This window comes from Canis lupus, chromosome X (genome assembly GCF_011100685.1).
Source record: "Canis lupus familiaris isolate Mischka breed German Shepherd chromosome X, alternate assembly UU_Cfam_GSD_1.0, whole genome shotgun sequence".
Lineage (NCBI taxonomy): Eukaryota > Metazoa > Chordata > Mammalia > Carnivora > Canidae > Canis > Canis lupus.
In genome coordinates this window covers 74,966,093-74,979,559 of record NC_049260.1, presented here as the reverse complement: position 1 = coordinate 74,979,559, position 13,467 = coordinate 74,966,093, and the positions used below count along the sequence as shown (strand labels likewise).

The 13,467-nt window shown below is 37.6% G+C and overlaps 1 protein-coding gene across 6 annotated transcripts in view; it reads left to right on the top strand.

The window, feature by feature from the left end:
* SYTL4 (synaptotagmin like 4) overlaps nucleotides 1–13,467 on the top strand; it is a 79,436-nt gene that overhangs the window by 41,286 nt on the left and 24,683 nt on the right. For 3 of the 6 annotated variants that reach the window (XM_038587840.1, XM_038587841.1, XM_038587845.1), the window contains 4 exons: nucleotides 10,746–10,926; nucleotides 11,183–11,398; nucleotides 11,533–11,642; nucleotides 11,877–11,979. In XM_038587840.1, coding sequence (XP_038443768.1) covers nucleotides 10,817–10,926; nucleotides 11,183–11,398; nucleotides 11,533–11,642; nucleotides 11,877–11,979 — 539 coding nt within the window. In that variant the 5' untranslated portion in view covers nucleotides 10,746–10,816. Of the gene's footprint in view, nucleotides 1–6,408; nucleotides 6,486–10,491; nucleotides 10,595–10,745; nucleotides 10,927–11,182; nucleotides 11,399–11,532; nucleotides 11,643–11,876; nucleotides 11,980–13,467 lie in introns of all 6 variants that reach the window. The other 3 variants (XM_038587842.1, XM_038587843.1, XM_038587844.1) reach the window with 2 other exon arrangements.

Here is a 13,467-nt window from a genome sequence, read left to right as displayed (position 1 = left end):
GTGCCCCCTTCAGTGCCCATCACCCTGTCACCCCATCCCCCCGCTGACCTCCCCTTCCACTACCCCTTTTTCATTTCCTAGAGTTAGTAGTCTCTCATGTTTTGTAACCCTTTCTGATTTTTCCCACTCATTTTCTCTCCTGTGCCCTATGATCCCTTTCACTATTTTTTATATTTCCCATATGAATGAAACCATATAATGATTGTCCTTCTCCGATTGACTTACTTCACTCAGCATAATACCCTCCAATACCATCCACATCGAAGCAAATGGTGGGCATTCATCATTTCTAATGGCTCAGTAATATTCCATTGTATACATAGACCACATCTTCTTTATCCATTCATCTTTCAATGGATACCGAGGCTCCTTCCACAGTTTGCCTATTGTGGACATTGCTATAAACATTGCGGTGCAGGTATCTCCGCCTTTCACTGCATCTGTATCTTTGGGGTAAATCCCCAGCAGTGCAATTGCTGGGACACAGGATAGCTCTATTTTTAACTCTTGGAGGAACCTCCACTCAGTTTCCCAGAGTGGCTGTACCAGTTCACATTCCCACCAACAGTGCAAGGGGGTTGCCCTTTCTCTACATTCTCTCCAACAGTTGTTGTTTCCTGTCTTGTTAATTTTCCCCATTCTCACTGGTGTGAGGTGGTATCTCATTGTGGTTTTGATTTGTATTTCCCTGATGGCAAGTGATGTGGAGCATTTTCTCATGTGCTTGTTGCCCATGTGTATGTCTTCTTTGGTGAAATATCTGTTCATGTCTTTTGCCCATTTCATGATTGGATTGTTTGTTTCTTGGGTGTTGAGTTTCATAAGTTCCTTATAGATACTGGATACTAGCCCTTTATCTGATATGTCATTTGCAAATATCTTCTCCCATTCTGTAGGTTGTCTTTCAGTTTTGTTGACTGTTTCTTTTGCTGTGCAGAAGCTTTTTATCTGATTTGAATTAACTAATTAAAATTTAATTGATATTTAATTTTAATAATCATAATTTATTTAATAATTAATTTAATTATAATATTTAATCATATCAATTATAATTTATTTAATTATTTAATTATAATTTAATAATAATTTTAATTAATTAATTAATTATATTTGATTTGAATTAATTTTTTCTACTACAAAGTATAATCTGCTGCTAACCCCATTCTGCGTATTTTTTCATCTCAGATGTTGTAGTTTTTATCTCTAGGTTTGATTTGGGTATTTATAAAAGATCTTCCATGTCTTTATTTAACTTTTAAAAATTGGAATGCAGTTAAAATGACTGTTCTAATGATTTTTTTTTGCTAATTCTAACCTTTTTGTCAATTCTTGGTGAGTTTATTATGATTTATCTCCTCTTCATGGACTGTATTTTCCTACGTTTTTGCATGCCTGTTAATTTTTTAAATTGAAGTATAATTGACACATAGTGTTATATTAATTTCAGGTTTACACCACAATGATTTGATAACTCTATAAGTTATGCTATGTTGAATTCACCTCAAGTGTAGGTACAATCTGTTACCTATTAAAATGTCATTGACCGTGTTCCCTATGCTGTACCTTTCATCATTGTGACTTATTCATTCCAAAACTGGAAACCTGTACCTCCCACGCCCCTTCACCCATTTACTTGTTATTCCACACCCCCTGCACTCTGCCAACCACTAGTTTGTTCTTAGTTTCTTTTTTTTGTTTATTTATTTGTTTCATTTTTTAAGATTCCACATACAAATGAAATCATATGGTATTTGCCTTTCCGTATATGACTTATTTAATTTAGCATAATACCCTCTAGCTTCATCCATTTCATTGTAAATCATGCCTGTTAGTTTTTTATTGGGTACCATATATTGTGAATTTTACTTTGCTGAGTGCTGCATATTTTTATATTACTACAAATATGCTTGATATCTGTTCTGGGATGTACTTGAATTACTTGGAAACAGATTGATCCTTTCAGGCTGTTTTGTTTAGATTCATTAGGCAGGACAAGAGCAGTATACATATTCTGGGGCTAATTAATTCCCATTATGGAACCAAGACTCTTATGAGTACTTTGTCTCATGCCCTGTGAATCATAAAGTTTTTCAATTTGTCTGGTAGAACAGGCACTACTCCTGGCCCTATGTGGGTGACAGTGTTCTTTTGAATCCTTTCAGTTGGTTCTGTCCTTGGCCTAGGGTACTTTCATCACAGGCATGCCATGCACTGACCAGTGCTCTGCTGAATACTCAAGGGAAACCCTTGGCAGCTCCCCAATGATCTGTGTGCAACTCTCTCAGGTACTCTGTCCTATGAACTTTAGCCACCTGGGTTTTCCGACTCTCAGCTCTGTCACCTCAGCTCAAGGAATTTACCAAGTTCTGCTTACATCCCTGTTCCCTGCACCATAGCCTGGAAACTGTCTCAAGACAGTGAGCCTGGAAAATCAGAGTTCTCACTCTATTATTATCTCTCAGGGATCTCAGATCTTCATTGCCTGATGTTCAGTGTCTTGAAAGCCACAACTGTTTCATATATTTTATCCATTTGGGGCAGTGGCTTGCTTCAGGCAAGGTGGAAATCCATTTTTTTGTTACTTCATCTTAGCTAGAATTAGAAGTACACTGACATTCAAAAATCCCAAATTTTGGGGGCAGCCTGGGTGGCTCAGTGGTTTAGCACCACCTTCAGCCCACGGCCTGATCCTGAAGACCTGGGATTGAGTCCCATGTCAGGCTCCCTGCATGGAGCCTGCTTCTCCCTCTGCCTGTGTCTCTGCCGCCACCCTCCCCCCACTCCGCCGTGTCTCTCATGAGTGAATAAAATCTTTTTAAAAATCCCAAATTCTAAAAAAAAATAAAAATAAAAATAAAAAAAAATCCCAAATTTTCATTACCAATTATAATTTGTAGCCCAGTTTCATTCTAACCTTTCAAAAATATAGACACTATCACATTTTTTGTCATAGCTATATCAATTCTGATTATCTATATTCAAGAATATACAGAATCTGACACATAGCAGTGTAAATCTCATCACTAGTCAGTTCCTGTATAAAACATAGTATCGTTTGCGTAACAACAGCAGTTTAATTTGGAGCTTCTTGGTTAAACTAATATACTTTGAAAGACTCTGGTTCACTTTTTCATGTTCAGTTAAGTATAAATTTTACCAAAATTGTCCATTTTCCTTGGTCCAAACAGCAAAATGCTCTTAACATATCACTTTGATGGGACATAACCAATAATCCAATAGAATTTATATGCAAGACCATCACATAAATACTACTTGTAGGTTTATAGGAACACATTAGTACCAGTTCAGTCTTTTTGTCCTTGAACATGGATCAGTTTTTCTGAAATTCTGTCACTTGAATATTGTCAGCATAGTTTCTCACTTCTAAGAACAATGAAACTTTAAATGGTGTCTAGATGCACTTTAACTCACGATTTGTCTATATTCTTTAAAAGAAAGTAAATGCCATTTTTCAAGTCCCAGTTAAGTCTTTTTTTTAAAGATTTTATTTATTTAGTCGAGAGAGAGAGAGAGAGAGAGAGGCAGAGACATAGGCAGAGACATAGGCAGAGAGAGAAGCAGGCTCCATGCAGGGAGCCTGATGTGGGGCTCAATCCTGGGACCCCAGGATCATGCCCTGGGCTGAAGGCAGGTGCTCAACCACTGAGCCACCCAGATGTCCCCCAGTTCAGTCTTAAAGCATGAGTACACATATAAACCTGACAAAATAAAGTAACAGATAACATTCTCTGTTATCAACATTCTTTTTTTAAAAGATTTTATTTATTTATTCATGAGAGAGAGAGAGAGGCAGAAACACAGGCAGAGGGAGAAGCAGGCTCCACGCAGGGAGTCTGATGAGGGACTCGATCCTGATGTCCCAGGATCATGCCCTGGGCCAAAGGCAGGCGCTAAACCACTGAGCCACCCAGGGATCCCTCTGTTATCAACATTCTTTTTTGTTGTTGTTGTTATCAATGTTCTTGAACACTACTTCAAGCACTTTACATATTTTAAAAACTAATTTAATCTTTATAACAAGCCCCAAAGGGTAGGTAATTATCTTCATTTTACAAATGAGGAAATTGAAGCAGTGAGAAGTATAGTAACTTGCCCAGGGTCACACAACTATTGAATAGTGAGGTTGAAATTCAAATGTAAGCAGTCTGGCTCCAGAGTCTGTACTCTTAACCATGACACCATCCTGCTTCAGGAAAACAAAAACCACTTTTCTCTCAGCTCTATTACTGCTCTTCAATTTCTGTGAGTTAAGTTTAAACACATAAATATATTTCTGGGTGAAGACATTCAGTAAACATTTATTGAACTTATATTGTGTATCAGACACTGTGCTAAATAAGTTCCTGAGGATATGAAGTCCAGATACAGTGCCTGCCCCCAAGGAGATTGCATATGGTATAAGTTTCTAGTTTGAACATGCAGTATGTATTTAGGAGAGAGAGAAGTACCAAGGTGCCCAACAAAGTAAACACAGTTTCAACTTTGGGAGCACAAACAATTATTTTTAATGTAAATACTATTTTTATAAGGATTTCTACATTTTTAATCATCCTTTTCATATTTTGGGCCCTTGTCCAAGGTCATATACCTAATAAGTAGCAAAGCTAAGATTTGAATCTAAGTCTGTCTTACACCATTATGTTCATTCTATGCTTCCTACCAGTTGACCCAGTTTTTTGTTTTTATACCTCATCTTCAGAATTTAAAATAACTCGAGAGCAGTCTCGCCACCACTTCTTGAAAACTAGCTGTTAGTATTAATGTTCACTTATTAATTATTATTATCTTCTAATCTCTAGGTTTAGGGTATAATTAGCTATATCTACTTGGATCTGTAATTGAGAGAGTATGTTAACCTTCCATTTTGATAGATTTTCAGCTTCCCCTGGCTTTTGTATTTGGGTTAAAATATCCTGAATTTTGAGTGGTAAGTGTATATAATTTTCCAAGTCAACAAACCATCCTTTCTAAAATAACTTCCCATGGGTATGAGGTCCCACAAGGGTGCCATATTAAGATATTTAATCTGAGTCTTGACACCCCACAATTAACATGGAACAAATTGTCCATCAGAGTTTGGACATGAACACTCATGTTACCTGAGCTGTGGTTTTCTCAATAGATAATCCTTGCTCTTTTGACAACACATCTGGGACTGAATTTCAGTGAATAGTGTTAACAAGTAATTTTGGGGTTTGGTTTCTCAATAGATAATCCTTGCTCTTTTGACAACACATCTGGGACTGAATTTCAGTGAAAAGTGTTAACAAGTAATTTTGGGGTTTGGTTTCTCCACTAAACCATAGTATTCATCAGTTGGGAGAATATGAAAGGTCACAGGTTTCCTAACTTCAAACCTGTCTGGTTTTACCTGTGCATCCATTATTTTTCTAAGTTATGTTTTTCAAGATGTGTTGTATCACCTACCATAAAACTATTTGCATAAAAAGTATTACTTTTATTCCACATTTTCCTTTTTGAATTTCTAGAAGACATTCTACAGTATGGGAGTGACAGTGGTGGTAAAACAGCCAGCAGGTTTTCTTCTATTAAGATATTAATGATAGATTTGGTACAGTTCTATTTTTTTGAAAGATTTTATTTAGTTATTCATGGTAGACCTAGAGAGGGAGAGGCAGAGACACAGGCAGAGGGAGAAGCAGGCTCCACGCAGGGAGCCCCACGCAGGACTCGATCCCGAGACTCCAGGATTGCGCCCTGGGCCAAAGACAGGCGCTAAACCACTGAGCCACCCAGGGATCCCCTACAGTTCTAATTTTTGTTTGACCTATGAGTTACTTAGAAATGTCTTTAAATTTCCATAATGTTTTGGGATTAGAAATGATCTTTTGTTATTGACCTCATATTTAATTCCATTGAAGTCAGAGACCCTGATCTGTATGAGAATGGTTTCTCTGAAATTTACTGAGACTTATATTATAACTTAGTACATGATAATTTTTGAGGTAGATGTTCCATTTGTACTTGAAAAGAATGTAATTTTCCAGTTGGATATAGATTTCTATATATGTCCACTAAATCAAGCTTATTTTGTTGTTGAACTTGTCTATATATTTATTAATTTTTTATCTGCCTGTTCTGTCAATAACTGAAAGAGGTATGTTAATCTTTCATTTTGATGGTTGAATTTTTAATTCTTCTTTGGTATACTTAATCTTCCTTTATATATTTGGAAGTGTTAAATTAGGGCATACAGGCTTATTTACTCTATGTACTGATTTTCTTTATGTGTTATAATGCTTTTATTATCTTGAAGTTTTATTTTTTAGATGTTAATGTAGCTACATCACCTTTCTTTGGGTTGGCATTTACCTGGTATATCTTTTTCCATCTTATTTTCAATCTTTCCTCATCTTTATGTTTTAGATGTGTCCCTTGTAAAATGGCACTTAGCTGGATTTTTAAAAATGTTATCCAGTCTGTTAACCTCTGCATTTTAATGGGTGAGTTTTGCTCATATATGTTTTTTTTAACGTTCACTAATAACATTGGAGCTTGTTTTTACCATCTTCTTTTTGCTATTTGTCTCATTTTCTTCCTATGCTTTCCTTTTTGTCCTTGCTTCAAAAATTTTTTTTCTTATCCTGTTTTCTTCTCCCCACTACTGATTATGCAAGATTGTATCTCAAGCTAACTGACTGGTGACAGGGTTAGGGTTTGAAACTACCCATGGTCAGAGGTGGGGTTGGGGTGAGATGGCTTTTCTGAAAGGAGTTATATTGGCAAGTTATGGGGGAGAGGAGGCAGGTGGCTGAGGATGTCATAGGTGGTGGATTCTAAATCCTTTTTCTTTACAAATGTGAAACAAGGATGTCTGATAGGAACTGGAGGAAAGGGAAGTGGGAGTATGAGATGAGACTAATGAAGGCTTAAAAATAGAACCTGAAGCAAAACTAGGTAAAGCAAAACTAGGTGAAAACCTGAACTAAGAACTGAGGTTGGAGACCAAGAATTGTGTAGGTCTTGGGTATAGGTTCAAACATTGAGTCATTTGGAGTCCAGTTTGGGTTGGAAAGGAAAACAGATCAGCAGGAGGCAAGGAGACCAAGAGAAAATGAAAGATGGACTTAAGAGACTGTGGTCTTTTTTAAAGATTTTATTTATTTATTCATGAGAGATACACAGAGAGAGGCAGAGACACAGGCAGAGGGAGAAGCAGGCTCCCTGCGGGGAGCCCGATGTGGGACTCGATCCTGGGACTCTGGGATCATGCCTTGAGCTGAAGGCAGATGCTCAACCACTGAGCCACCCAGGCGTCCCACGAGAGAGACTGTGGTCTTGAAGTGGTTGAAGAACAGGTCTAGTGGGAATGAGCTATGGTCAGAAAAATGGGGATTACTGAATTTAAGATTTTAGGAGGAGGCAGTTCTGGTTGATCTGGTCCATAAGTGAAAAACAAAGAGAAGATATACAACATTAGCAGTTCCATTTTCTTATGGTGCTGTATTTATTTCCTCAATGATGTTCTTACATCTGTCGGTCTTAATATTACTTGGTCTCATTATTGTGTCAGTGTGCCTGTTTTATCACTTATCATTCCCAGTGTACCTGTGCCAGCCATCCTTGGTCTTTAGCTGCTAGGCAATTGGTAGATACCTATTTTATTCACGAGCAGCTGATATTTTAGCCAGTGCTCCATTCATAATCACATAGAGGAGAATCCATTTGCACAATGCTTTTGATTGCTCTGATAAACATTTTACAATAGTTTTGGCCATGATCCTGCCTGGACAGAGCCTGTAGAGTGCTAGCTCTAGAATCAGATTGCCTGGGCTTGAATCCCAGCAACTTTACTTACTTTGTTTACTACTGGGCAAGTTAACCTAACCTTTCCTGGATCCTCATCTATAAAATAGGGATAATAATACTGCTGCGTTCTTAGGGTTGTGGTGAGGATTAAATTAATATATATAAAGTACTGCATTGCCTGCCATTATTGTCAATTCTCAATAAATGGAACTGATGGGGTGATGATCAGCAGTAGTGGCAGCAGGTGCAACACCTTTTTCACAATATCATGTTAGGTGCTGGGACAGATACAAAGAAGAATATTGAAAAAGCCCTTGTTCTCAGAGAGTGTAATATTCTCCTTGGTTTGAAAACTAAGAATTCTTTTTCAAGATTATCTAAGAAAGGGTCCATGAAGGAAACTTAGTGTCTTACAGTTCAATAAAGACCAGGAAATAGCCAAGTCAAGAAACTGTTGATGGAACCTTATAACTATGCTGAGTTGTTTATAGTCTTTATTGTCCTGTAGGTAATTGGAAAAAAAAAGTGGAAAAGGGCTCATGGTTTAGTTTTAAGGGAGAGCAGAAAAGGTAAAGATGATCATCATTTCCTTTCAGCTTTGTCTACCCTGAGCACTTTGACTGCCATGACTACCAAATCTGTACTTTCAGATACAGTCACTCTTCCTGAGGACCAGCCCTGTGCCTCCAACTACTTTCTGAGCCTAATTACCTGGATATCCTGTATGTAGCACAAACTCAATATGACTAAAATGAAACTTCTTGCTTTACTTCCATACCTGTTTCTTCTCTTATAACTCTTCTCACTGTTAGAATTATCACTAATCTATCAGTTGTTAAACCAAGACAGGTAAGGTAAGGCATCTTTGTGCCTTCTTCATCCTCTTAGTCACTCCATTCTGTTACTTCTGCTTCTCAAACTTGATTCTCTGCTCTTTGTCTTGCTGCCCTGGGTTACGCCTGCCCTGTAGCAGATTCAGCAAGTATGTGTATTGTTAAACATGGATTTCAAACATTGTGATTGGCCCTGTAACATACAGTATTTCACTTTCTTGATAACTTTGTGAAATATATCATTTTGCACATGAGAAACTAAAGGGTGACAAATAAAATGATTTGCCAAGTTGGGTAGAGGTGCACTTGGTAAACCTAGATTTTCTTTTGTCTGGACTATTACAATAATCCCCTGTCTCCTCTGAAATTTCTTTTTTAGGACTTAAAAGTAAGACTTCTTTACGTAAAAAAATCATAACTATATACAGTAAAAAAAGTGAAAGTTGCCCCTCCCAATCCTCCACAAGAGAAACCAATGATCGTGGTTTTTGTTCCAGACTTTTTTCTCTGCATATACAAATGTATAGGTAAATACTTTACCAAACAAATCATTCAGTATAGTCTGGCAACTACTTATTTTTTCTACTCCAAGATGCATTTTCAAACAGATCTACCACATTTCTTAATGGTTGCATGGTATGCCATTATATGGAAGTATTTTTTTTAAAGAACTTCTTTGTTTTGTTCTTACAAAGTTACAGTAACATTCTTGTATATATATTGTTCTATGCACATTTGTATGAATATTTCTATAGGTAGATTCTTAGAAGTGGTATTGCTTGGGTAAGGAATGCACATATTTTACAGTGTGTTATGTACTTCCAGATTGCACTTCAGTTTGTCTTTTGAATCAGTTCTTTTGTACTAAAGCTAGAGTAAAATGGATTTAATCATTTAATTTCCCAACATCAAAAACAAAGCAACAACAAACATGTTTGATGGACTTCTATTGTCTATGTAATAAATGCAAAAATTCTTAATTTTCAAGAATGCAAGTTATAGGGGTGGCTGGTGGCTCAGTCAGTTAAGCCTCTGCCTTTGGCTCAGAGTCCTGGGATCATGCCCTACATTGAGGCTCCCTGCTTAGCAGGGAGTCTGCTTCTCCCCTCTCCCTCTCCCTCTGTGTCTTTTCCTGCCTCTCTCCCTGCTCATTCTTTCTCTCTCTCTCAAATAAGTAAATAAATAAAACTTTTAAAAAAGAATGAGAGTTATAAAATTTAGCCCAAACCTATCTTTCCTACCATTTCCTCCCACCAACAAAAATATGCTGCTTTATAAGGAAAAATTCACCTCTTCTGTGAAACCTTCCATGTATACAGGTCATTCTCTTCTCTCTCTATGCAAGATAGAATTAGTTGCTTCCTTCTTTAGGTTCCCATAGCATTTAATTTATTATCCATCTGATAGCGCTTAGTGCATTGTACTATATTTATGCGTATCTGTGTCCCCTACTAGTCTGTGAACTTAAGGACAGGAATTGTGTCTTAGTCATCACTGTATCCCTAGCACTTTGCACAATGCACGTCAGAGTGAGTGCTTAACAAATGCGCATGAAATGGGTGAAGATATTCTTCAGGTAGTGGTAGCAATAAGAACTTTGGGAGATAGAGTAGGTGATGGAACTTTTAGAGTATAGCATAAAGCTATCTGAGTCCTGAGAACACAGAAGCTGGTCAGGAAAGGAAAAATGGGCTTCAACTGGCAGAAGTCCCCATGTGGTTTTCTTCTCTACTACAGAGACCAGCTGTCTGATTATTTGGTTTAATAGATTTGGGACTTGGGAAAATGTAAAGTATTGAAAATTGGATGATCTAGGATTCACTTGCTGTAGGGAGAGTTCAACTCAACTGTTCTGTGCTTATTCCAGACTAATGTGCTCATGCTGAAAGACTCAGCCTTTTTCCAGAGTCATGAATAAGTTATCCTTCTTGAAAATCCAGAGCTGCCTCACTTTCAAGGGCAGGATTCAGGTGGGAGTAGGAATGGTAAATAGGTCAGATATTTCTACATTGTCTTTTTGTCCTGGCTTAAGGGGAAAGTAGCCTACTAAGAGGTTCTAGGGCTGTGGGACTACTCTGGAGTAAATTATCTGTGTGAAAAATAGTCCTTATCTTATTTCAGGCAACTGTGGTGGCTTTCCTGGTCTGATTGATTTGAAGAAAGAAGAGTAGAATAAAAATATAGAATAAATCATGTCAGAGATACTTGACCTCTCTTTTCTGTCTGAGATGGAGAGGGATTTGATCCTCAGTGTTCTACAACGAGATGAGGAGCTCCGGAAAGCAGATGAGAAAAGGATTAGGTAAGCATTCCAGAAAAAGCATGGGTGCCCAGACCTTTGACCAATTTTATCTGGACCTTTCCTTATACCTCCCATGTGACTTTCAGAAGAACTTATGTATCAGTATACAATTCCTCCCTTGGGCTCTGAAGTTGTTACTTCTGTAGAACCAAATTTTAATTACCAAACCAAAGTCTTACTGTCTACCCCTCAACAACTCTCCATGCAACCTATGCAGACTGTGAACGCACTTGTGCTTCTCTTTGGGGATTGGCAGGCGACTGAAGAATGAGCTACTGGAGATCAAAAGGAAAGGGGCCAAGAGGGGCAGCCAATACTATAGCGATCGGACCTGTGCCCGGTGCCAGGAGAGCCTGGGCCGTTTGACTCCCAAGACCAACACTTGTCGGGGTTGTAATCACCTGGTGTGTCGGGACTGCCGCATCCAGGAAAGCAGTGGTACCTGGAGGTGTAAGGTGTGCACCAAGGAGATGTGAGTATCACCTGTGGAGAGAGGCAAGGAGGCCCTGGCTGTGGGGAGAATTTCCCTCCTCGGCCTTTGTTAGTTGAGTGGCAAGAGCCATTTTAAAAAAAATTCACTTGTCACTTTCCTTTATTCCTTCTCAGAGAGCTGAAGAAGGCAACTGGAGATTGGTTTTATGATCAGAAAGTGAATCGCTTTGCTTACCACACAGGCAGTGAGATAATTAGGATGTCCCTGCGCCGCAAACCTGCAGGTACTGGCCCTGTCTGGAAATGGTTTTGTTTTGTTTTGTTTTTGAGGTACTTGACGTCAGTGAAAGATCCCTTGGCTTGGAATCCTATTATATATTCTTACTAGTGGTGTCTTTACTTCATGGGCTCTGTGGGGAATATAAAGATTATATTGCCATCCCTTCTGCAAGTGGGATGTGTTTCCGTCCCCCTCCTCTCATTACCACCACTCTGCCATGCTTTTGTTTACCTCGAAGTGAATAAAAGAGAGACAGTGGGACAGTCCCTTCTTCATCAGTCACAGATGGATGATATCTGGCCAGGAAGAAGGATCGTTCAGGAGCAACAGAAGGAGCCCAGGTAAGAACTAGCAATCATTTACAGAGATGCTACACATCCTTTGAATTCTATTATTTTAAACTTTGTTCTATTTATCAAAGAAGAGCTGTTTATGACAGGAAAATTTGGAAAGTATAGAAAAGAATAAAGAAAGAGGGGAAAAATCTATTGCTACCACTCACATGTTAACATTAACATTTTGGAATATTTACTCTCTTCTTTTTAAGACCAATTTAAAGATGAATAAAAATAACACATACTCATGATTAAAAATTTAACCTGTACAGGAAACAATAAAGAAAGCAACGAATCACCCAAATTCCTAATACCCACAGTACTCATATGTGAAAATTATTTAAGGTATCACTTGTCTATATATGTAGGTAGAAGGATGGGTGGGTGGATAGACTGAAAAACCTGTATAATATTGGATCATAATATATACATTAAAAGCATGCTATTTAATTTTACTTGACTTTAACAGAATAAAACAGAAGAAATAAAATTGAAGAATTGCTCATCTTCAGATAAATGTTTCTTTACCATAAAAGATACTAATCTTTAACATCCCTCTAAGTTTAAGAAAAAAAATCATAAAATCTATTGAGTAGTCATTTTTTTCCTAGTGTCTTTTAGGTAACAGTTTTATTGAGATAGAATTCACATACCATACAATTCACCCATTTATAATGTATAATGCAGTGGTTTTTAGTGTTCACAGAATTGTGCAACCATCGCCTTAACTGATTTTAGAACTTTTCATCACCTTAATAAGAAACTCTATACTCTTTTAGCTAAAACTCCCAACTTCCTTATCCTTTCCCACCCCTAAGCAATCACTGGTCTACTTTCTCTATATATATATTTGCCTATTCTGGACATCTCATTTAAATGGAATAAAAGAATATGTGATCCTTTGTGACTGTCTTTTCTCACTTAATGTAATGTATTCAAGATTCATCCATGTTATAGCATGTATCAGGACCTAATTTCTATTTATTGCCAAACAATATTTGATTATATATTCGAATGTTCTATTGTATGTATATACCGCATTTAATTTATACGTTCATCTGTTGATGGACATTTGGATTGTTTTTACTATTTGGTTATTATAAGTAATGCAGCTATGAACTTTCATTATGAGTTTTTGTATGGACATACATTTTCATTCCTTTTAGGTAGATACCTAAGAGTGGAGTGCTGGGTCAGTCACTTAGTCATTTTAAAAAAATCTACCTGTTTCAATATTATCACTGTACTCTCTGCTATGAAAGAGAAGGAAATTAGGGGCACCTGGGTGGCTCAGTCGGTTAAGTGGCTGCCTTCGGCCCAGATCATGATCTCAGGGTCCTGGGATCAAGCCCCCATTGGGCCTCCTGCTCAGCAGGGAGTCTGCTTCTCCTCTCTCTCTGCCTCCTCTCCCCTGCTCGTGCTTATGCTCTCTCTCTCTCAAATAAATAAATAAAATTTTAAAAAGAGATTAGCTTTCTTATACTTTCTCCAAAT